A 24,229-nucleotide genomic window follows, 5' to 3' on the forward strand; every position below is an offset into this window, starting at 1 on the left:
CCCTGAGCTAACATCTGTGCCAATCTTCCTCTTTTGTATGTGGGATGCCACCACAGTATGACTTGAGTGATATGTAGGTCCATGCACGGGATCCAAACTGGAGAACCCTGGGCTGCCGAAATGAAGCATGCAAATTTAACCACTTTACCACCAGGCTTGTCCCTGATTATTCTCATTTTTTGTTGTTAGTGCTTTTGAGTCAATTCTGACTACTAGCGACCCTTTGGACAGCAGAGTGGAGCCCTGCCTGGTGTTTTTGCACCATCCTCTCCCCTTCTGGTGCTGTATCAGACAATTCTCTGCTGCTGTTCACAGGGTTTTCATGGCCAGTTTTTTCAGAAGTGAGTGGCTAGGTCTTTCTTCCTAGTCTGTCTTAGTCTGGAAGCTCTGTGAAACCTGTCCACCATGGGTGACTTGCTGGTATTTGAAATACTGGTGCATAGCTTTCATCATCACAGCAATGCACAGCCACCACAGGATGACAACCGATATTTTATACCACTTTATAGAGGAAGAAATCAAGTTGTTTCCAAGGTAGCAGGGCTATGTGGTCAGGGTGAGAAGGCTAAAGGATTGCTTTTTGTCTTGTAATGGCCTCCAGCCACCAAATCCGGAGGAGTCTCCTTGATGTCCTTCCCCTCCTCTCGCCTCCCCGACACCATGTCCTGTCAAGTTTGTCTTCCGAATTTCTCCCAAACACATCGTCCGCTCTTCTCCATCCCACCACCGTCACCCGGGTCTGAGTTGCCATGATTTCTCAACCCGCTCACATGGTGGTGTCCTTCCTTCCGTCCTGTCTTACAATCTCTCTCGTAGTCAGCACTTGGAAAAGTGCAGGTCTAGCCGTCATGCTCCTCTACTCCTCACTCCTCTACTCGGTCCTTCAAGGGCTTTCCCCATAAAGGCCAAACCCTCCTGTTGGCCCCCGCCCCACCCCTCCTGCTGTCTGGCCCCTGCTTCCCTTTCCAACCTCAGTTTTTTTACTCTTTTCAGTACTTTGAACATTCTGTGTTCTGTTTTGTTTTCCTAAGGCCTGTTTCCTCTTCCCAAGCCTTTCCCCATCTCCCTTTCCTTTCCTGGCCAGCTCCCCTTTTCTTCCATCTTTTGTTTTTGTTTTTGTTTTTGTTTTGCTGTGAAAGATTCTTCCTGAGTTAACATCTGTGCCAATCTTCCTCTGTTTTGTATGTGGGCTGCTGCCACAGCATGGCCACAAGTGGTGTAGGTCCGTGCCCAGGAACCAAAGCTGGGCCACTGAAGCGAAGCACGCCAAATTTAGCCAGTACGCCACAGGCCCGTTCCAGCCTTTTCTTCCATCTTAATCCTTAAACATCAGAACGTTTCTTCAGGAACCAGCCCTAGTGTTCCTCTCCCCGACACGTGGGTGCACACATACACACACGTGTACACACAGGCACACACACAAGCACCCTATGTCTATTTCCTCAAGACACTGGTCGTGTTTGTCACTATCATTTATCCTACCTGTCAGGACAGGGGCCCCATGGTCACTGCTGTGCCCAGCACAGAACTAGCACAAAGCAGGTATCAGGTGACCCACTGAATGAGCCCTCAGCCCTATGCCGTCCCACCAGCTGCCCCTTCCCCACGTCCATGTCACAGACGTGGGATGGGGGATCCCTGATAGACTTCAGGGAGGCGGGGGCAACTAGGGGCTGCAGGTGGCAAGTTAAAGTAGATGTTGAAGGGCCAGCCCAGTGGCGCAGTTCAGTTCACGTGCTCCACTTTGGCGGCCCGGGGTTCACCAGTTCAGATCCCGGGGGTGGACATAGCACTGCTCTGCAAGCCATGCTGTGGCAGGTGTCTCACATATAAAGGAAAGGAAGATGGGCATGGATATTAGCTCAGGGCCAATCTTCCTCAGCAAAAAGAGGAGGATTGGTGGCAGATGTTAGCTCAGGGCCAATCTTCCTCAAAAATAAAGTAGACGTTGAGCAAGATTTAAAGGTTGACTCCTACGGTTACATATTTAATATAAAATGTCAACTTTCTGTGAGTCAGTGGCACTTGATTGTTAAAAGTCATGATTTTGGAGTATTTTGATCACAATCATTTGGTGGAGGAGATATTAAATTTGTCACAAAATGCCAAGATCTGCTTATCTTTTTGCCTCTCTCTAGGTTTTGGTGGGTTATCACCAAAAGAAATTCTAATTATCTGAGAGTTCTTGTTAGTTTAGTTCCAGGTAACAGGATTTATCACCTGTGGTCGTCTCTGTCCTATGTTGCTGCTTTCAGGAGGGGCAAAGTTGAATTGGGTTTTCCCTCTTGCATGACGCTGTGGTAGGTGGTCTTGATTTAGAGGCACGTTTCTGCCCTTAATCTCCTCCCTCATTTCCCCTCCAAATTTTTCCTGTTTCTCAGAAATGGGGAAAGCAGGCTTCAAGGCAAATGTCGCCATACCACCTGCATCAGGCCTCAGGGGCTGGTTTAAAAAATACTGATCCTGTATTGCTCACCAGTGGAAAGGAATGAAGCACTGACACCTGCTACAACACGAATGAACCTGGGAAACACGAGCTGCGTGGAAGAAGCCAGACACAGAAGGCCACATGTCGTATGATCCCATTGCTATGAAATGTTTGGAACAGGCAAATTATTCAGACAAAGTAGATTCGGGGTTGCTAGAGGCCGAAGGGAGGGGGCAAAGGGAGGGACTGGTTAAAGGGAACAGGGCTTCTTTTTGGGGTGATGAAAATGTGCTGGAATTCGCGGCGATGGCTGCACAGCTCTGACTATACTGAAAGAACATCAAATTATACACTTGAAATGGGTGAACTTTGAGGGATGTAAATTATAAGTCAAGAAAGCGGTTAAAATACTGATTTCAGGACACAGCCCAGACCTGCTCAATCAGAATCTCAATGTAAAACCAAAGAATCTGCATTTCATCCAAACACCCCAGCAGGATCAGCTCCAGAGTTTGCAGGCCCCAGCACAAAATGAAAGTGTAGGGCCCCTGTTCCTAAATCATTAAGAATTTCAAGACAGTGACAACAGAGCTTTAAAACAAGTGTGGGGCCCTTCTGAGCACGGGCCCTGTTCGACTGCACGGGTCGTGGGCCCGTAAAGCCGGCCCTGTAGCCCAGACTAAAGTTTGGGGTGCTCGACCCAAAGGAAGGAGGGAATTTGGTTAGCGGGTGTGCCTCTCCGGTGGCAAAGCTGTAGGGGGAGGATCTGGAAGTACGAGAGGAAAAATAAAAAACTGCGTAAGATTTCCTTTCCCTGCCAGAACAGTGAAGCGGTTTTAGTCAGAAGACCCGTGGTGGAGTCCCCCAGCCAGCGGCTGAGTCATCTCCAGAACTGTGGGCTTTTGGTGAAAAAAAGAGAAAGGCCCAGGCTGCTGCCAGATCTTCGGGAGATCCTGGGTGGGTCTATCAATCAAGCAACACTGACCAAGTCTTCTGGTTGATTCAAGCTGAATGTGAGGTTTTGAAAGGCTCAGAGGGGCTCGCAGAATCGCTGTGAGCCCTTGCTCACTGGGGACCTCTCCGGGGTGGGGGTGGGGGGTTGGCAGCCACTAACAGCTCAGCCCCTGCTGCCCTACAGACTGGGTCTCACTGCAATCGCCATCTTTCCCAGCAATGATTAACTTTCCACCATCCCTGCTGTTTCGTGTCACTAGTCCCTCATCAGCAGTCTGATTGTATTGCTATGGTCACATGCTGTGACATAGTAAGAAATATATATTTGGTCTCTGCGCCCAGTTCCTCACGCAGAGCTCCTTGTAATTTCCTGAGTGATGGGGATGACAGGAGCGTTTGACACAGAACCCGTAAATCCCTTGGAATTTCCTGGCTGATAGGAGCATCTTTGGTTCTAGTGAGACGACTCTTGGTGGGCTCCTGGATAGCTTCAGGATGGAGGCTGGTCACCAGAAAGACCAAGCCATGATTAGAAGCTTGGAACTTTCAACTCCATCCTCCCTCTCTCTCCTCCTCTGGGGAAGGCGAGGGGCTGAAGATTGAGGTAATGATCAACCCAGCCTACATGCTGAAACCTCCATAAAAATCTCTGAATTATAGGGGTCACAGATCTTCAGGGTTGGTGAATGCATCCATGTGCCAGGGGGGTGGCACAACCTGACCTCATGGGGACAGAAGCTCCTGGGCTTGAGACCCTTCCAGGCCTTGCCTTATGTGCCTCTTCATCTAGCTGTTCATCTGTATTATTTATAATATCCATTATAGTAAACCAGTAAACATAAGTAAAATGTTTTCCTGAGTCCTGTGAGCCATTCTAGCAAATTACTAAACCAGAGTAGAGGGTTGTGGGACCCTCTGATTTGTAGCCAGGTCACACAGAAGTGTGGGTAACCTGGGGACCTGCTACCTGTAATTGGCATCTGCAGTGGGTGGGGGACAGTCTTATGGGATTGAGCCCTTAACCTGTGGGGTCTGTACTAACTCCGGGAATTAGTGTCAGAATTAGATTGACTTGTGGGACACCCAGTTGGTGTCCAGAAGAAATGGAGAATTGCTTGGAGTGGAAACCCACACATTTGGTGTGGAAAGTGGTGTGGGAGTGGAGAAACAGTTTTCCTTTCATGCCCGCACGCTGGCCGCAAGGAAGGCTGGGGAGGCAAATGTCTCACCTTTTCAGCTTCAATGCAGGAAGCAGGCTCTGCCTTCCAGCAAACGTGTCTCAGACTGTTAAGACGTAATTCTCAAATAAAGACAGAGTGGGCATGTGCCAAGGTGTTATTTACCTCCTCAGTGAAGGAATTATCAGTGCAGCACCAACGATTCAAAGGACGATACGAGAAACTAGCATCCCTCTCTCATCTGTCTACCCTCATCAGTGAGGAAAAGAAGGCTGGGGCAAAACGCTAAGGCAGATGTTCAGCTGGTTAATGTCAATAAAACCGTCACCCCCCCAGGGTTATCTTAACGTCTCCACTTGATAGAAATCATTTGCATCTTTCAGTTTTCTACAAGTTTACAGACACTGGGGCCTAATTAATAAATCATGTCAAAGAAAGCCCCATTTCCCGAAAGCAACTCTGTCAAATAGAACTTTCTGTGACAATGGAAATGTTCTGTATCTGTGCTGTCTAATGCAGGAGCCACGAGCCACATGAGGCTGTTGAGCACTTAAAATGTGGCTAGTGTGTCTGGGGAGCTGGATTTTTTTTAAAAAATGTTTTATTTTGAAATAATTTTAGATATACAGAAAAATTATAGATAGTACAGAGTTCTCATCTACCCTTCTCCCACCTTCTAAATGTGAAGGTCTTACATAACCATGGTATATTTATCAAAACTAAGATATTAACACTAGTATAGGCTTAATTTGGATTTTCACCAGTTTTTTCACTAACATCCTTTTTTGGGATCCCCTCCAAGATTGTGTTCAATCCCACTGTCTCCTTGGTCCCCAGTCTGTGACGGTTCCTCCTCTCTCCTTGTCTTTCCTGGCCCTGATGCTTTTGAAGAGCACTGGTCAGGGAGTCTGTAGAATGTCCCTCAATGTGGGTTTGTCTGATGTCACCTCATGAGGACACTGGGCCTGTGGATCTCGGGGAAGAGTCCCACAGAGGGGAGCGAGGCGCCCCTCCCATCGCCTCGGTCAGGAGCGCCTGACGCCCACGGGCCGGGTGTGACCGCCCGGCTCCGTGGATGAGGGTGGGGTCTGCCTTGTTTGTCCTCCCTTGGCTGCTCTCCTTCTCGGCCGTCCTCTGCGCGAGAGAAGCGAGTCCGCACTCCAGCCTGCTGTCGAGGGGAGGGGAGGGGAGGGGAGGGGAGGGGAGGGGGCTCAGCAACACGTCCTGGAGGAGGAACGGCAGAGAGTGTGTGGATGCGAGTTAACCCGCCACGATCGTTAGTAAACATCTGAGGGAAAGTGCCGCGAGGCTACGCAGGTTCCCTGCTTCTCCTCCAAGTGTCGCCCGTAGGTTTCAGCCGTGTGTGCGGAGCCCGCGTGGAGCAATTCGCTCTGCAGTGTTCCAACGGTGACTACCTCTTTCCCTCATTCCTCTGCATTTACTAATTAAAACTCTGTAAGGAACATTTGTCCCTTCTCCTCCGTTTGTTTGTTTATGTCACTGCAGACTAATGGATATTTATTTTGCTCTTTGGAAGGACATATGGTCATCTTTTTGCCTTATTTCCCAGTTTTTGGATAATTTTTCTAGTAATAGTAAAGGTGTTCCAATATAGGACAGTTAAAAAGAATGATAGGTGTCCACCACAGTAGGTGTTTCTGAATGTATTGACCAAAATATTGTCATTGAAGGCTAGGACATTTGGGGGCTTAAAAGCCTGGTGTTGGACTGGAGTGGAAATACCAAGAGTAAGAATGAGAAGAGGTCCAAGGCTGAACTGCATCTCTCAGAGTCCTAACCTCACCTCCCTTATATGAGAACTTGGGAAAATCATAGTCTCTCTTTGGGCCTCAGTTTCCCCCAAAATAAGATGAAGATGAAGATGAAGGTGCTGATCGACTCTAGATCAGTGGTTCTCAGGCTTGAGCGTGCATGTGAATCACCTGGAGGTTTCATTAAAACACGGATTGCTGGCTGTACCCCCACCATGTCTGGGGTGAGGTCCAGGGATTTGCATTTCTAACCCATTCCCAGGTGATGCTGGTGCTGTGGGTCCAGAGACGCTTTGAGAACCATTAATCCAGATGATCTGTAAGAATCTGGGACCCAACATTTATTCAAACAATAAAATCTTTGGCCCTGGTTGTGAAGCTATCACTGACGAAATGATGGAACAGGTCTTTGCAGGAGCAGAGGCACTGGAAATCCAGTAGGGAATCACGCAGTAGACGTTTGAATGATAGCTCTGTGCCAGGCATGGCGTTAAGTGCCTCTAAGACCCCGTCACTGTCCAGGAGGGACAAAGGTTGGGCAGAGCGGTGAAGAGCAAGCTTGAATCTGAGTCCCACCACTTCACAGCTGTGTGACCTTGGGCAAGTGACTAAATGACTTCTTGCCTCAGTTTCCCCACCACATGGCCTGGCATAAAGAAAATAATAAATGGTTGTTGCTTCTAGAATTACTATCATTTGCAACTGAGCCTGTCCTGTGGGGAGAATTGGCAGTGACAGAATTAGTATCTGTTTCCACAGCATGTCCCACGTTCCCTCAGTCATACCACCCAGCCCGGATTCCCAGTCCCGCATTTTAACCTTCTCACAAAATCCAAGACAGATTATGAGGAAAATTCAATATAATTTATTAAATAGTTTCCAAGAGCTCCTCCGAGGAGCATTAACTCTCAATACAATAAATATCAATAAACTAACATAGCTGCCACCTCCTACCCTCACAAGGGTTTACTGAGAAAAAGTAACATTTAAGTCTGAAGAAGAAAAATATTCTATAAATACCAAGATGAAAAACAATGACATAACTTGAAATCTTTTACAATTCAACTCATCTATTGATTATCTCAGTCCTTGCAGGACTGGCCCATCTGGGGATTCATTGAGATAGTTCATGGAATCATTTACTTAATAACTGACAGCAGAGTTCTCACACTGAGCTCATCTCTTTTTCAGGCTTCATACGTTTCTGTCATTCTGTAAGGAATCGGTTCAACCAGATGGCCTTAAATGACCTACTGAGCTCTATGTTCCAGGCAGTTTGAAAACCATCGTAAAATGGTCAAGATGAATCTTTTACGTTCAAAGTTATCTGTAGGCATAGAAACTTCTGTTTCTGGTGCATTTTGAAAATTGAGTTTGTCGAGCTGTTCTATGATGTAAAGGCTCTTATCGTTATTTAATGATGGACTGATGGCCTTGAAATAAGGCAGGATGGCTGAGCTGTTGATGTTGCCTGGTGCTTGGGAGTCAGAGGTGAAACATGACGGCAAGTCACTGTCGAATTTTTGCACTCCCTTCTCTTTGTTCAGCTGTGGAAGGAGGGAGAGAAAAGAGTGAGCATTGGGTTTGTAATAACAGCTAGAAATCCCAATGGCTGACATCTGAATGCTTCCCCTGTGACTGGCTTGGGCGAGCTCCTCCTTCTCGCCATAGCATCTAATTGGTGCAACACCCGTCTGAGGCTGCAGTCATCACCATCCCCATTCCCAGAGAAAAATAAAGCTCAAGTGCTGTGCGGAGCTGGCCCACGATCAAGCGGCAGACCCAGGATTCCAACCCACGTCAAGCGGTAATTCTGGAGCCTGGCTACTAACCACTACCCCGTTCTGCCTCCTCTGCTCTATCTAGCTGAGGTCTCCACAGCCTTCTGGAACCTGCTTTTAATGGCTTGGGGGCCCAGAGAGGTGAAGAATAGGAGAGCATCTGGGTTTCCATGCTGCTCCTTGCTCGTTGTGACTCGGCATTAAGGCCAATGTCCCCTCACGCCCCATGGCGGTGGAGAGGGGCAGTACGCTTGCCTGGAAAGGCCTCCAAGATGCCAGGGAGAGTTTTTCCAAGATGACAAGGACTCCAGACCGTGCCCTCTCCTGTCCCTATTCCTAAGAACTAAGAGCTTTTGGGTTCAACTGAAGTGCCATGAGCATCTGATCAGCCTGAACTTCCCAGTCGCCTGGGCTGGTAAACAACCTGTGCCTTTGTGTCTGTAAAAGCCGAGGCTAAGGTTTACACGCCAGGGAGGAAGGGAAGGGCAAGGCCAATTTCCCGAATTGTTTCCACGTTTTGATATTTGTTTGTTTAATCAAAGCCACCTAAGTGGTTCTGTCTTAATCACAACTCTGAGAAAATGAAAGAATATTTACATTTATTCAGCCATACTTTCTTCCCGATGGAGTCAGGCTCAGCAGTGCCTCTGCTAGAAGCCGACCAGGTTCTAATTAAATAAGTAAAGTAGCATGCAAACAGACACCTAATTTGTTAACTGCCCTTCTCTGTGCTAACAGTGACCCACAAGAGGATTTTAATGTCCTGCGTTTGCTGGGACATCATTTATGGCTTAGGTTGGCATTTGCTGCTCCTTAGGGGCTCCTGAATGGGCGGGCAGATGGCCCATCTCTAGGGATGTGCTAGAGGCAGGAAAACTAATTGAATATTACTATGAACGAAAAATGTTAGAGGTGAGCAAGCCTACTAAAGCAAATGCTATAGTACATGAGAAACTGTTGAGTTTTTGGCTGGCTGGGCTAATTCCTGCCTTTGACCCCTACCTTCATAAAAATTCCATAACAGCCTATCTAGTTGTTCCCATCCCTTCCTGGCGTATCCACAGCCCTAGCTTCAGGTCTGAAAAGAATAGGCTTCTTCTGGAGGCAATGTAAGGCGTTTTAAAGAAACAGCTTAGAATAGAAGTCTCTAGGGCACTTACGTAGTCATCCAAAAGTTTCTTAGACAAGTTCTGTAATTCTACGATTATTGCTTGTATTTCTTTTGGTTGTAGCTGATAGATGGGTCCCGTATGAGAGAACATCAAAGTTCCCAAACAGCAGAGCAGGAACAGGGCAAACCTAGTGGATCCTGGAGAAAGAGAACGATGCTGTGAGGCACATGAGGCAGCTACCCCCGCCCACCCGAGCTTCAATCACTTAAGCCATCGTTGAGCAACCACTGGGCCAAGCCCCTCCAGAGGCTTCCTCCCTGTGTGATGAGACAGCCCAAGAACCAGAGGCAGCAGGACGCAGTGGTACCTATATGGGAGACCATGGCGAGAGAGCACAAGGCCTGCTTCAGCACCAGCTTCTTGAACCAGATGTGTTCGCCATGGTCTTCAGGAGATATATAAAGGGCCAGTTGTGAGGAAGAAGAGCAATTAATGTCCCGCCCATGGCAAATTATTGCTCAGCTTTTCTTCAGAAAACACTTTCAAAATTCTGCCACCCAAGGCTGGGTGAAAGCAGGGCTGGAAGGAAATGCTGAGGTTACCCTCAAGGTAGGCAGATGCCTGACTCAGTACACACACACATCTCTCTGCCATTTCTTCTTGGAAAGAGCTTGTTGATTTGACTTGAAGAAAGTTTGAAGCCCATGGTAGACGGGCGCAACCCACAAGGAACAAATGACTTACAGGATTTGCAGGTCAGTCCCCTGCAGGGAATTTCTGGGGAGGGTCACAGTGAGTGTGCGTAAGCATAAAGCTGGCCTGAGGTTTGCAAAAGGTATTATCTTTGGAAATTTCTGAAGCATGCCTGTGCCAGTGTGCGGGGACGGCCCAGATAACCACTGTGAGCATAGTGAGTCAAAGTATTCCTCTCCACTCTGCTTGACCTCGAACATCATCAGACTCCCAACTGCATCTTTGCAATCGCAGGGCCTAGAACCAGAATCTGTGCTCAAGAGGTATTTGTTGAAACCTCTTATTCATATTTTGAGTGCCAACTTTGACCAGACACTCTTCCAGGGTCTCAGGAGTGGAGGTGAAGAAGTTAGGCAAGGTCCCTGCCTGCAAGGAGCTGGCGTTCTAGTGGGCAAGAGGCAGACAATAAACAGTGTGAACAAACAAGAAAGCTTTGGGCAAATGATAAGAGCTATAAAAATACAACAAGGTGGCGCGATAGAGAGTGATGGGGAGACTCTGTAAGTCAGGTGACGAGGAAAAGTCTCTCTGAGGAGGTCGCATTTAAGCTGAGACCTGGAAGATGAGAAGTAGCCTGCTGTGAGAAGATCTGGAGCCCTCCAAGCAGAGGGGAAAGCAGTGCAAAAGTTCTCAGGTGAAAATTAGCTTGATGTGGTCAGGAACAGGAGGCAGGTCATGGTAGTCAGAGTCAAGTGGGAGAAGGGAAGGCCGGTGGAGAGGGAGGCAGAGGCCGGGCCTCGAGGGTCTTACAAGACCATGATGAAGAACTTGTGCTGAGGCACCACTGCTTGGCCATAGGTAGGGAAACATAGGATCTAGTGGACTTTAAAAAGCAAGAAACAGATAGGCTGCTAAGTGGAGAAGGGATTGTGGCAATCCAAGATGAAACCAGAGGGACCAGTTAGGAGGTTATGCAACTGTCCAGATGAGAGATGACGGTGGCTTGGACCAGGGTGGAGTGGATGGAGATGAAGTCTACAGAACTGGTTGGTGGACTGATGTGGAGATGAATCAAAGAGAGAAATCAAGGCTGGCTTCTGGATCTTGATTAAGCAACTGGGTGGTTGATGTGCAGTGAGAGAAAAGAAGTCTGGAGAGGGGAAATCAGGAATCCTGTTTGGAATGAGTTAAGTTTGAGATGCCCACTGAGCTTCTACTCGATGTCAGGTCGGCCATTGGATGGGACCCAAGAGCTCAGGGACGAGGTCACACCTGGGGGGGTCCACAGAACCCAAGAACCACAACAGAAGAGACAGCCAGGAACCCCCTTTCACCCTTAATCCCAAGTCCCCCTTCAGCCACTGCTCTTTCCTCTTCTTATCCAAGATGCTTCTTTTATTTTTTTAAAGATTGGCACCTGAGCTAACAACTGTTGCCAATCTTCTTTTTTTTTTTCCGTCTTCTTCTCCCCAAAGCCCCCCAGTACCTAGTTGTATATTCTAGTTGTGAGTGCTTGTGGTTGTGCTATGTGGGATGCCACCTCAGCATGGCCCAATGAGCAGTGCCATGTCCAACCCAGGATCCAAACCAGCGAAACCCTGTGCCACCGAAGTGGAGCGTGTGAACTTAACTACTCAGCCACGGGGCCAGCCCCTTATCCAAGCTTCTTGACAGAGTGGTCTATGCACACTTTTTCCTCACTTCCCAAACCACCACAATATGTTTTCACCCCAAGAATATATTGAAAATCCCCTAGCAAAGTCTGTGATAGGCAGAATTTTGCTCCTATGATGTTCACCCTCTGGTGTTTACTCCCATAATTATGTCATCTTACATGAAAAAGGGGACTTCACAGATGTAATTAAAGTTACTAATCAGTTGACCTTAAGATAGGTTGATTACCAGGTTGGTCCAATGTAATCACATGAGCCCTTAAAAACGAGAGTAGCGCAGAAGAGGAAGTCAGAGAAATTCAAAGCATGAGAAGGACTCAACTTCCCTTGCTGGCTTGAAGATGGAAGGAGCCACGTGGAAAATGTCAAAGGAAATTAATTTGGCCAACAACCAGTGAGCTTGGAAGAGGACCCTGGACCCTAGGTAAGAACATTAGCTCCAGCTGATACCTTGACTTTAGCTAGGTGAGATTCCGAGCAGAGAATCCAGTTGCACCATGCTGAACTTCTGACCTGCAGAAACTGTGAGACAGTGACTTTGTGGTTTTAAACTGCTGAGTTTATGGTATTTGTTACAACAGCAATAGAGAACTAGTATAGTCTCCAGTGACCTCATGCTGTCAACCTTACTGGGATTTTTTCAGCCTTCGTCTTACTTGACCCCTCTAGGGTATGCAATGCTACCGACCACTTCCTCCCTTCTTGATAACTTCTCTTTCCTCTCCTTCCATGACCACATTATCCTGGTATGGTTTGCCTCCCTGACAGTGCCTTCTCAGGCTGAATCACCTTCCGGGTTGGCCCTTTAATGGACGTGTCTCCAAGGGCCCCATCCTTGATCTATGTTCCTCACACTTTAATGTCTCTTTCCTTCAAACTCTAGATCTAAATGTCCAATTGCTTAATGAACATCTCCAGGTGAATGTCCCACCCGTATCTCACACTCAATGTGTCCAAAGCCGAGGATCTGAACCGGGGTAATAGTGAGAGTGGAGATGAAGATATGTGGATGGATTTGAGAAATATGTAGGAGGTAAAATTCACAAGAGAGGATGATTGAGTGGATGTGGGGATAGTGGAAAGGGAAGAGTTGAGCACAACTGTAAGGTGTCTGGTTTGGGCAACTGGATGGATGGTGGTGTTACAAACAGAGAGAATCACAGGGCTCAGGTGAAGTGAAGAATTCAGTTTGTGGTGTGGTGAGATAGAAGTATCGTGGAACTCTCAGATAAAGACGTACAGCTGCATTAGACATCTGGATTTGCAGCTTGAAGGAAGGAACTAGAGACATAAATTTGGGTGCCATCTGTATATTGTGGTTGATAAAACTGTAAGCCTACAAGGGATGAGCGATGTGAGACGTGTAAACCAAGTGTGGAGCCCTGGGGCACATTCCATCAACAAAAGAGGGAGAGGAAGATGACTTAGTCTGGAACAATGAGAAAGCACGCTCAACAGGGAAAGAAATATGCTAGAGAAAGGTGTTGTCATGGAACAAGGTGAAAAGTGGTTTGCAAGAAGGAGGAAATGATTGGCACCATTATAAGCCATGGAAAGGTCAAATAAGATAAAAGCTGAAGAGATTTACCAGGTTTGGCAACATGAGGTCACTGGGAACTTTGCTAGGGGATTTTGAATAAATTGTTGGGGGTGAAGGCCATGTTGTGGTGGCTTGGGAAGTAAGGAAAGTGTGTATAGCCTGCTCTCTCAAGAAGCTTGGATAAGAAGAGGAAAGAAACAGCAGTGGCTGAAGGGGGACTTGGGATTAAGGGTGAAAGGGGGTTCCTGGCTGTCTCTTCTGTTGTCTGTCTTGGGTTCTACAGATCCCCCAGGTGTGACCTCATCCCTGAGCTCTTAGCTGCCATCCAATGGTTGACTTGCTGTCAAATAGAAGCCCAGTGGGCGTCTCAAACTTAACTCATTCCAAACAGGACTCTCGATGTCCCCTCTCCAGACTTCTTTTCTCTCACTGCACATCAACCACCCAGTTGTTTAATCAAGATCCCAGAAGTCATCCCTGATTCATCTTCTTGATTGGTTTATGTCACTATAGACTCATGAATATGTGTTTTATTCTTTGAAGGACATATGGTTCTCTTTTTGGCTTATATCCAAGTTTTGGAGAATTTTTCTAATAATAGTAAAGGTGTTCTGACATAGGACAGTCAAAAAGAATGATAGATGTCCACCACAGTGGATGTGTTTGGAAGGATCACATCAATAAATTGCACTTCCTCAAAATTAAGATGTTTTGCTCTTCTAAAGACACTTGCACAGAGGATGAAAAGACAAGCCTAGGCTGGGAGAAAAATATTTGCAAACCACATATCTGACAAAATATAGAAAGAATAGAATATATTGGGGCCAGCCCTATGACATAGTGGTTAAGTTCAGAGTGCTCCACTTCAGTAGCCCAGGGTTTGTGGGTTTGGATCCCAGGCTCAGACCTACACCACTTGTCAGCCATGTTGTGGCAGCAACCCACATGCAAAATAGAGGAAGACTGGTACAGATGTTAGTTCAGGGCAAGTCTTCCTCAGGGGGGAAAAAAAAAAAAAAGAACAATATATAAAGAATGCTTGTTACTGAAACTGGCAAAGAGTTAGCCATTGATGATTAAGTAGCTGGGAACTAAAGTTTTTTTCCTTTTTGCAGTGACTGATTATAGCTTTTAGCTGTTTAACCCACCCATTGTTAACTGTGCTGTTTAGGCAATATGCTCTCTGACACCCACTAGGCTCCTATAGATAACATCTTGCTGGAGCCTGGGTCACCATGGTATTGGGTGTTTGAGCTGTTCATCAGGAATTAGAACTCCTTTGTCCACTCCAGGCTGGTTGAGACCACCAACTCATCAACTGGGCCCACGCAGATGTCCGATAGGCAACCTGTTGACATCAAGAGGCTAAAAACTCCACCCTCAGATGATGCTAATGCTGCTGTGGGTCCTATGAACATGGGTCCTATGAAGAGGCATGAAGTCTGACTACGCTTGGGCAGACCATCAATTCTCTCACCTCTCCTCACCTCCAATCACCTCTCTCCATATTTCAGACCACCTTGCTCCTATCCCATAAATTTCCGTGTCCCCTATTTTTGGGGAAGTGGATTTGAGACCCATGCTCTTGCTTCTTCGCATGGCTGCCTTGTGATTAAACTCTCTCTCTGCTGCAATCTCCTCATCTCGGTGTTTGGCTTTCCGGGTGGCGGGCAAAACAAAGCTGGTGTGGTAACAAATTGACAAATCAGCCAGGAGCTAAGTCCAGATGGACCTTTTTGCCCAAGATACGTCAACCCCTTGCCAGTGTGGAGGACCTGTGGCCAAGTCCAGCAGCTGCCAGGAGCATTTCTCCTGGGACCATTCTGGGCTTCTTCCCTGGCTTGGCACTGCCGACTCCTTGGCGCGTATTTTCACTTTGCAGTAGAGAGACGGTTTCTTGGTTTGGAACGTGTCTTTTTGGTGAGTAACTTCCGTACAAGTGACGAAATTCTTATTTCTTCTTCCTTTTAGTCTGACGTCCGAAAGGAAGCCTTGGTTTGGCAGGGGACTCCCTCCGTGACTTCAGACAAAGGAAGCCGTTGTCTGGCCTTCCCGGTGAGGTTCTTGGTTTCGGGGACGCTCGATAATAAGGAAGAATTAGGGGATCCACTCACAGAATAGCGCTTGGCTTGGTTTGGTTTTGGTTCTAGCTCAGCATAAGTATACTTTGACCGGCCGTGTCTCAATTCTGAAACAATGGGTAATACCAATTTGATTCCCACCTGCAGCCCCCTAGGCTGCATTCTTCAAAATTGGGCAACTTTCAGTTATGAGTCCATGAAAAAGAAAAAGATGGTATTTTTCTATAACACCACGTGGCCACAATCATTGCTCTTGCAATGACTAGTCAATCAAATTTGGAATCTCAGCTGCCTCTTGTGGTGTGACAGAAGCTAAGGCAGGCTCCACAACCCATCCCCTCCCCTGGGAGCTCTCCTCTGGTTTTTGGGCACCTGGAGTGATTCCAGGTTGGCACCTTGGTCACTCATTTGACTGACAACCTGGAACCCTGTTTTGTCTCTTGTCAAGAGCTTGTTGAGTATTTTAGGTGCCTACTAAGTCAGTTATGGGACAGGAGACCTGTAATTTCTTCTGTAAACTGTCTTTCCTGGGAACTGTTGTTTGCATGACCTTTATCTTGACAACCCTTGGGAAGAGGCCGGGAGGGTGAGGCCTGATCACTTCTTTCCCTGCTTTGTCTGTCTCCTTCGTCACTTTGTCTGTCGTCACCAAGTTGGGGTTCAGTTCAGGCTGGACCTGAGCAGAACCTAGACCTTCTGTAAAATCAAAACTTGAAAAACTGGGGCCAGCCCCGTGGGCAAGTGGTTAAGTTTGTGCACTCCACTTCGGCAGCCCAGGGTTTCACTGGTTTGGATCCTGGTTGAGGACCTGGCAGTGCTCATCAAGCCATGCTGAGGTGGTGTCCCACATAGCACAACTAGAAGGACCTACAACTAGAATATACAACTATGTACTGGGGGGCTTTGGGGAGAAGAAGAGGAAGAAGAGGAAGAAGGAGAAGAAGAAGAAAAAGATTGCAGTAGATGTTAGTTCAGGCGCCAATCTTTAAAAAAAAAAAAACTTGAAAAACTTTCTGCCAGGGACTTAACTCTCAATGCTGGCATTGGGACCCGCCAGCCCCAGCCCGCTCCAGGCCTTTGCCTGTTGCCTCCCTGGCTTGCCTTGTGCTGGCTCAGGGACTAAGTGCCTGGGCTGAATGGGACTTGACTAAATCTGATAACTATGTTGATGCCCGCGGTTGGGCTCTGCACCCTTCTTTGGCCCCCTGTCAGTCAGAGTGCATTTTCAATTGGATGGGTTATGCCCCAGATAATCCATCTTGGAGAAAACTTGAGTGGTTTCTCTGTGCCTTTATTATGTAGGTGGACAGGTAGATCAGCCTATAATGTCATTTGAATTACAACCTGATTTCTGAGAAATCAAGAGCAACTGTCCTTGGAAAATCCTTGTAAGGCTGGAAATGCAGCTCTAGAGGCAGTTCAGGTTCCATCCATTTCCCTTATCTCCGAGACCTTGCAAATCCTCTGGGACTATCTAACCCATCACTAATTCCTAAGACTGAAGGAAAAAAAGGGAAAAGGCCAAAAAACGGCCACAAGAGTGCCCTCATCAAAAATCTAGCATCTTGAGTGTCTTCTCCACAAATATTAGTAAAAAGGCTGAAAACAAAATTTGGGTTCCTAACTAGGGACCTTTGTATTACTGTGCCTGATTCGTGGCAGTAATTTTTCAAAACAATAGCTGTGAAGACTGGGTATGTCTGTCTATATGTAGGTTAGATGTGTGTGTGGCATTTTTACCTCCAGATGGTATGGCCAAAAATTAAGAGCTCTGTTTAATTGGCTAAAAATAAACACTTACATACATTGTAAATATAATAGAAACTTACCCAAATATCTTTCAAGTTAACATGATATAAATTAATCTTTGGTAACTGAAAGCTTGTTTAGGTTTGTTGGTTTGATTAAATGGACATGTCTTCCAGAGTTAGCACTGAGTGTGATGCAGACATGCAGCCCTTATTCTCCATTTATTGGTCAAATAAGCTGATGTTATCTCTATTACAAAATTGGTTAGCAAAAATAGTAACTTAAAATGATTAATTTTGTGTAATGTCTCATGAAGTTTTATAGGCAATCTAAATAATTATTGGGAATGAGTAAACTAAATAGATGTGAAAAAGATAAAAGTGTTGGGTGAACTTTTTAAAATAATGATATCTCATGACATGTATTTTTAAAATAACTTCCAAAATCTTTCTGGTAACTTGAAACTTTGAAGTGTTGCTAGGTAAAATTGAATTATAAAAAACTCACTGAATATCCAGGTCATTTTTCCAATAAGATAAAATACTGAAACATTATCCTTAGACATGTCTAGATTTATCTACCTTTGGCTTCTTATTACAAAGAAACTAAAAGATGTTTGAGTCTATTAGTAAACATATCTTGTATTTTATTAAGATTGTACCACAAAGCAGCATATTTCTAGAAATTATAAAAAGTATTTATAAATTTGCCAAGCAACAATATGCTAATGTAAAAGACAGTTCATAATTGCTTTGTTTTTAGTTTTTCCTAGGGTCTGTAAGGGTTAAAAATTCTAATTAATATATACAATTAAAGCTACTGAAAATTAATAAGGCAAACATCTTTGTGTCTAGGGAAAGTAAAGTGTATGTTTTCAGTAAAGAAGGTATAAAGAATGGAAATATTTTTGTTTGTTGGGTTAAGAAAGACAAATTTGTCCTAACGTACTAGAAGAAAAAAAAGGAAGCATGGGACAAATTCGGAATGGAAAAAGAAAGTTATAGAAGGTTTGTAAAAGAGAAATTCTGAAAGGAGTTTTATGCCTGGTCAAGTTGGCTAAGATTAAAGTAAATCCAATTAAGTAAATGAGTTTTAATGTGAAAAAAAAACATGAGCTGGTGCAAAAATTAAAATTTGGTCTTCTCTCTCAAAAGGATAATTTTCTTGAACTTTTGGTCTGCTCTTGATAAAGGGGTTATAAAAGGTTTTTTCTTTATTTTTGAGTAAGTCTACCTAAAAGACAGAAAATCCATGTTTTGTTAAAATAATTTCCTGTGTTCAGAAACACTGTTAGGATTTTTTCACTGTTTTAACTGCTCGCCCTTGACTGTTCCTGTTGTCACGTTGATTGAATGGAGTGAGCACTATTTTCTATTGGACCAAGTGTTTTAAAACCTTTCGATATTTTTTACAAGCTCCCGCCGCCCAACCAAAATATTCAAATCCTGAATAAAAGCTTTATTTTGGCCTGGAAGAAGGAAGAGAATTTCTCTGAGGATTTTCAGAGGGCCCCGAGACTTCTCAAAGAGATTTTCTCTCTTCCTATAAGGAGGAAGACACTAAGCTAATTAGGCTTATTTGGTCTGTCAAATTACATAGGAAGCATTGTCAAATAAATGATGATAAACCTTCTTAAGTGGTATTATCTCGGTAAATGTTATTGATATAAATGTTTTAAAAATCATATAACATTCCTACAATTCTGATCTGTCCTGGTTGTCAGCCATAATTCTGGTTGTTATTTTAAAGTATTGTATGTTACAAAATTAACCAGATTTCTTTGTCAGTTGCCATTTTGGGATCTTGTTGTTTACAGACAGTTAATGTTTTACTCTGATGATTTTGCAAAATATGTTTTATCATCAGAGAAATTCATGGAAAGGACTCTGGCACGCTAGAATACAGGTTTCTGATAAACTTTCAGATTGCAAAACTGAATGGGGTAAGAAATTACAGAACTCTAATACAGAAACTGATGACCTCATAAAACTGCCAACAGAAGATTAAGATCAAGAATGAATTACACAGGACTGAATGAACTGATGAGGATGACTATGATTTATATGACTTTTCATTTGAGATATTGCTGATTTTTTTGATGTTCTGTTTTGTTTCCAGATCTAAGGAAGTCTTTTTCTCTCGTGCTATGACTTATATAAATTTGATAAATTATACCTTTGTAAGCAGATTTGGAACATTTCTTTTTCTCCCTACCTGATCCCTCCAGGAATTAGAAACTTCTAATGAGTATTGTTTTCATGGCAATATAGTTATTTGCATAAGTTCAATAAGAATCTGTTCTCCGTATAGCAGGACACATTTGGAAACATTGGTTACCTTACCAAGACTTTGACTGGAATGTCATATTTGAGAGAAACATGCAGATTCAGATATGACAAGACAGCTTTTGAGGAATAAGCGTTGACTTTCTGAATAAAGCCATTTGGAAATATTGGCCTGGTACCTTGTTTACATGAATTCCAGCAATCTTACCCAGTAAGTAAGTAGGATCACTTACCTGGCAGGCACCTGGAATCTTGAAATATTTTTGGAGACCTAGAGAAGAGAGGAATCTACCCAAAGCTGTGGGTATTGCAGGCAAAATCTGATGACAAGTCTTTGACTTGGCTTTCCTAGCCTGGAGAAGCCTTTAAAGTTCAATCTAAGATTCCTCATAAAAAGTTCCAGCTAAGCAGATTTGAAAAAACCTGTATAATCAATTGTTATTCTTTCTGTACTTATGTAAATAATTGGGCCAAGTTTATTGACACTGAACTTATTTTGCAAACCAGTTAGTCTTACTTTGGCTATCTTTTCTAAAAAATGAGGGTGATTTTAGAGAGATACATTATGTTTCAATAGAAACTATAGTACACATTCATGGATATTAGGTTCCAGTTCTGATAATTGTCTTTGAGGTTTTGTTTTCTATCTGTTGACTGGACTGGATCCTGAATTCTTCTAGCCTCTTGAAGTATCTGGCTACAAATCTTCAAACTAATACTTTGAACTTTTTCCCATCATCTTCATTTGGAATCATTGAGAACTGAACCTGCCATTTTCCTGAAATCTTGCAAACTGAAGCTGGATAGTTTGATATAAACTTAAGAGATATTCATGTCTGTTGACACCTGATGACATCATCACAGACACTTCAAACTGCAAAAGATGCTTTGACTCTTCCATCTAGAAACCTTTTTGACTGGCTGCCACTTGGGCTCAGAAAGGTTTGTAATTTGCTCCCACCATTAACTTTGTTTTTCTTTTTGTCTCTCTAGAAATACTTCTTATTAAATACTTGGTTACTTGCTTACACAACATAAGCTGAACTTTGGGAGCCCACCTGCAACACCATCTTACTAAGAGACTGGTTCAATGAGATGGAACAACCTATGCCCCTCATCAACAGGATAATCCCTCAAGATTGAGGATGAACAACAAAAGGGGTGATTTGATACCAGCTCAACACAAGGTTGACATAAGGGGAGCCATATTGTAGAAAAGAAACCATTCTGTAACTTTGAATGACTTCTGATTAACTAACTCAGACATGCTCTGTAGATTTTATGGAGCCCCCCCCCCCAACAGTTGCTATAAGTTGATAACTTTGTTCTTTTGAGTTCCTTAAGAATGTGATGACCCTCAGGCAGAGAGGTTGTGCTGATAGCCATCATCCATGACAACTGAAAGATCAGGGTACAGGCCACTGCTCTGGTCTCTGATGCCTATCCAGTAAAACAAAAGACTATCAGGAACTGAGATCAGCAAAGCTCATCTCGAAGTTTTTGCCCTAGTAGAGATTTTAACTTTTTCATTCTTGGCTTCATGCTCAAAACTCAATTTTATGGATTAGGTAATGGTTTCTTTAAAATGACACCAAAAACACAAGCGGCCAAAGAAAAAAACAGACAAACTTTATCAAAATTAAAAACTTCTGTGTGTCAAAGGACACTATCAAGAAATTGAAAAGATGACCCACAGAAATGGGAGAAAATACTTGCAAATCAAGTATAAAACAAGGGACTAGTATCCAGAATATGTAAAAAAAAAACTCTTACAACTCAACAATAAAAAGACAAATAACCCAATTTAAAAATGACTAAAGGATTTGAATAGACATTTCTCCAAAGAAGACATACAAATGGCCAATAAGCCCATGAAAAGATGCTCAATATTATTAGTCAGGCCTCAGGGAAATGCAAATTAAAAACTACAGTGAGATACTTCACACCTACTAAGATGGCTATAATAAAAAAATGTAAATAATATGTGTTGGTGAGGATATGAAAAATCAGAACATTCATATATTGCTGGTGGGAAGGTAAAATGGTGCAGATTCTGTATAAAATAATTTGGCAGTTCCTCAAAGTGTTAAACATTGAGTTACCATGTGACCCAGTAATTTGATTCCTAGGTATCTACCCTAGGAATGAAAATGAAAACATATGTTGACGCAAAAACTTGAACACAAATGTTCGTAGAGCATTATTCAAAAGAGCCAAAAAGTGGAAACAACCCAAATGTCCATCACCTGATGAATGGATAAACAGAATGCAGTCTATCCGTGCACTGGAATATCACTCAGCCAGAGAAAGGCGTGAAGCACTGACACCTGCTACAATATGGACGGACTTTGAAAACATTATGCTAAACGAAAGAAGCCAGACACAAGAGGATACAGATTGCATGATTCCACTTACATGAAATATCTAGAAGAGGCAAGTCCATAGAGACAGAAGGCATATTAGTGGTTGCCTGGGGCTGGGCGGGTGGGGGAATGGGGAATGACTGGTTAACGGGGACAGGGTTTCCTTTTAGGGAACAGAAGACGTTGAAAATTATAGTTGCACTACGAATATAGTGGCACTATGAATATACTAATAACTGCAGAATTGTACACTTTAAACGGATGAATTTTATAGTGTGTAAATCATAATCCAATAAAGATGTTGCATTTCCAAATTTTCAGAATCATCTTATCCCATGAAGTTCACAACCGGTGCCCAGGAGCCCCTACTGTGTGGCCAGCAGTGGCCTAGAGGCTCTGAGAATGGAGAGGTGAATAGATTGCATCAAAATGGGGTCTTGGTGCCACACCGGTTATACAGACAGACAGAAATGTGTGATACAGGAGACAGTGATAAACCCCTGACTGGACGAATGAAGAGCTCCACCTTGGAATCCATTGATTAGAGTGTTAAGATTGTTTGACCTTGCGCTCATTTCTCCTTTCCAGATCGATCAAATGGGGATAAGAATTAGCACTTTCCTCGAAGGGTGCTGCGGAGGAGAAATGGAAACAGACTAGCATATGGGAAGCGCTCAACACCTGCTGGGAGCTACGCAAGTTATAACCCCCTGGCTGTAGAGGGAAGGGTACTCTTAGCCCAATTTTACAGCTGCGAGCGCAGATAAGGTCAGAAGAGAAAACCAGGTCGTTGGGGACCGAGTCCGGGTCTCTGATTCCTGGCCGGAGAAGTGTGCACGCACCGGGAAGTCGTGGTTTCCGGGAGCGCCTGCGCCTCTGCGGCCACAGCCGCCTGGAGCCGATGCCCCGCCCCGGCGCGCGCGTCCGGGCGGTTGCCTAGCAACGGTGTGCGCCGGCATGGAGGAGCCCACCCGGACCTTGAGCGCCGCGGTCCGCGAGCACCTGCGGCAGCTGTGTCTGCGCGAGTTCCCGTGCGGCACCGGCAGCTGGGTGCGGCGCCGGCGCGGGCGGCGGCGGAGGGACTCAGGGGGTCTGGGAGCCGGAGGGGACGGATCAGGGGCCAGGCCAGGGCCTGGGGACTGGGAGCGGGGCCGGGGTGGGGTTGGCCCGGGGGCTGTGGGGTCCGCCAGCCCCGGGAGTTGGCTGATCTGGAGGACCTGAGAGGAGGTTCGCATCTGGGCGTTTAGCGGGCGGCCTGACCTGGGGTGGGGGTGGGACTCTGCAGGGCTGGACCGAATAGGCCCCCCTCCCCCCCTCCCTACCCGCCTAGGCTTGTGGGCGCTGACCCCTTGGGGGTGGAGGGCAGAGACCCCATCCTGAGCACCTCGGACTGACCTGGGGCAGGGCCTCTCGCTCTCTTAAAGACACCACGCTCCTTTTGGAGTGAAAAGCTTTCGTGTGGGCGAAGAGCTGCTCACCCTTCAAGAGCCCCAGAGCACAGAACGAGAGCCCCGAGCCGCGTGGGGGCGATGGTCCTGAGCAGGCCCTGTTCGGATGCTACGGAGGCGGGTGGATGTGGGAGAAGCGGCTTCCGCCTTCCGTCCCTGTCTCCGTGTCTCTGAGGGCAGAGGCCCTTCCCTCCTAAAGCTTTCCCCTGGGGAGCGAGTGGTGGCTCAGGAAGGCTAGAGCAGGTGCATCTGCGCCCTCCCCCCATGCTTCCAGGGCTCTGGGGAGGCAGAACGAAATAAGGCGCTGGGCATAGTTGTGACAGCTTCAAGACGAAGCATGGCGCTTTACTGTCCAAGAAGGTCCCTTTCTCTCCTACTTTGATGTGTGCACTCATCCTGAGAGCATTGCTGGCGGTTAGGGCCATCCTCATCAGCTGGGTGCACGTGGCAGGGAGGAGGAGCATGACGTTGAGAACCCAGGCTCCTCAAGTGGGCACAGGAGTCTCATGCGGGTCCTGAAAGGTTTCTGTGGTCTTGGTGGGAAGCTGGGCTGGCCACACTTGTCGGCCCTAGGGAGAAGTCAGTGTTCCCATTTTCACAGAGTATAAAATTGAGAGACCAATCAGGGAACTAATCCATTTGTTCGTTTAAGCAACAAACATCAGTTGAGCACCTACTGTGTGCCTGGCATTGTGCTGAGCTTTAGGGTTTCTTAGATGTCTCTTAAGAGTCTCCTGGAGGAAGGGATGGGAGAAAGTAAACTCTGGGACGAAGTCTTTCATCATCCGCTTATGGCATCTAAAGGATCTGAATTTACCTTTCCAGCCTTGCCAGCTCTTCTTCAAACACCTTTCCTTGATCGGTTACCTCCCACAGATTGCCTTTTGCCCCTCCTGGCTTCTAGTACATAAATTTTGCATTAAATGTTTAGTCACTTTTACTTGCATCTTCAAGGCTCCCAGTTTGAGAGTAAACTCATAAAGCTAGGAATGGACCTTTTTATTATTTTGTATCTTCTCTCATCTGTAGTTATGTCCATGGCTAATAATCAGTCAAAAGTATCAATTACTCATCCAAATTTCTAAACGCTTATCCTTGATCCTCCTATTTTATAATCTGTTTTATTTGGAGACTTTCGAATCCTTGAGAGGGCTGAGCCATAACTAGAGAAA

At 45.3% G+C, this 24,229-nt stretch overlaps 2 protein-coding genes across 10 annotated transcripts in view; one reads left to right on the top strand and one right to left on the bottom strand.

Moving 5' to 3' along the window:
• Window positions 1-7,177: 7,177 nt before the first annotated feature.
• On the bottom strand, window positions 7,178-9,707 carry IL31 (interleukin 31). The gene is made up of 3 exons (XM_070629155.1): window positions 9,593-9,707; window positions 9,274-9,422; window positions 7,178-7,879 (listed from the first exon to the last, which is right to left on the bottom strand). Exons 1-3 carry the CDS (start codon window positions 9,606-9,608, stop codon window positions 7,583-7,585), a joined length of 462 nt encoding a protein of 153 aa, XP_070485256.1. The 5' UTR covers window positions 9,609-9,707; the 3' UTR covers window positions 7,178-7,582.
• Window positions 9,708-14,853: 5,146 nt separating this feature from the next.
• Window positions 14,854-24,229, top strand: part of LRRC43 (leucine rich repeat containing 43) — a 29,556-nt gene continuing 20,180 nt past the window's right edge. For 3 of the 9 annotated variants that reach the window (XR_011542441.1, XM_070629150.1, XM_070629151.1), the window contains exons 1-3: window positions 14,854-15,051; window positions 20,240-21,679; window positions 22,198-22,659. Coding sequence is in view for 5 of the 9 variants with exons in the window: in XM_070629150.1 (XP_070485251.1) it covers window positions 22,567-22,659 (93 nt within the window). In the remaining 4 variants the exon portion in view is untranslated. Of the gene's footprint in view, window positions 15,052-15,102; window positions 15,187-20,239; window positions 21,680-22,197; window positions 22,660-22,694; window positions 22,837-24,229 lie in introns of those variants that run through there. The other 6 variants (XM_070629147.1, XM_070629148.1, XM_070629149.1 and 3 more) reach the window with 6 other exon arrangements.

This window comes from Equus przewalskii, chromosome 7 (assembly GCF_037783145.1).
Source record: "Equus przewalskii isolate Varuska chromosome 7, EquPr2, whole genome shotgun sequence".
Taxonomy (NCBI): Eukaryota; Metazoa; Chordata; class Mammalia; order Perissodactyla; family Equidae; genus Equus; species Equus przewalskii.

Bases quoted from the DNA above. Each gene is read 5' to 3' on its own strand.
- IL31 (XM_070629155.1), bottom strand. The intron at 7,880-9,273 runs GTAAGTGCCCTA...CTCCTTCCACAG, and splicing joins AGAAACTTTTGGATGACTAC to CTGAACAAAGAGAAGGGAGT.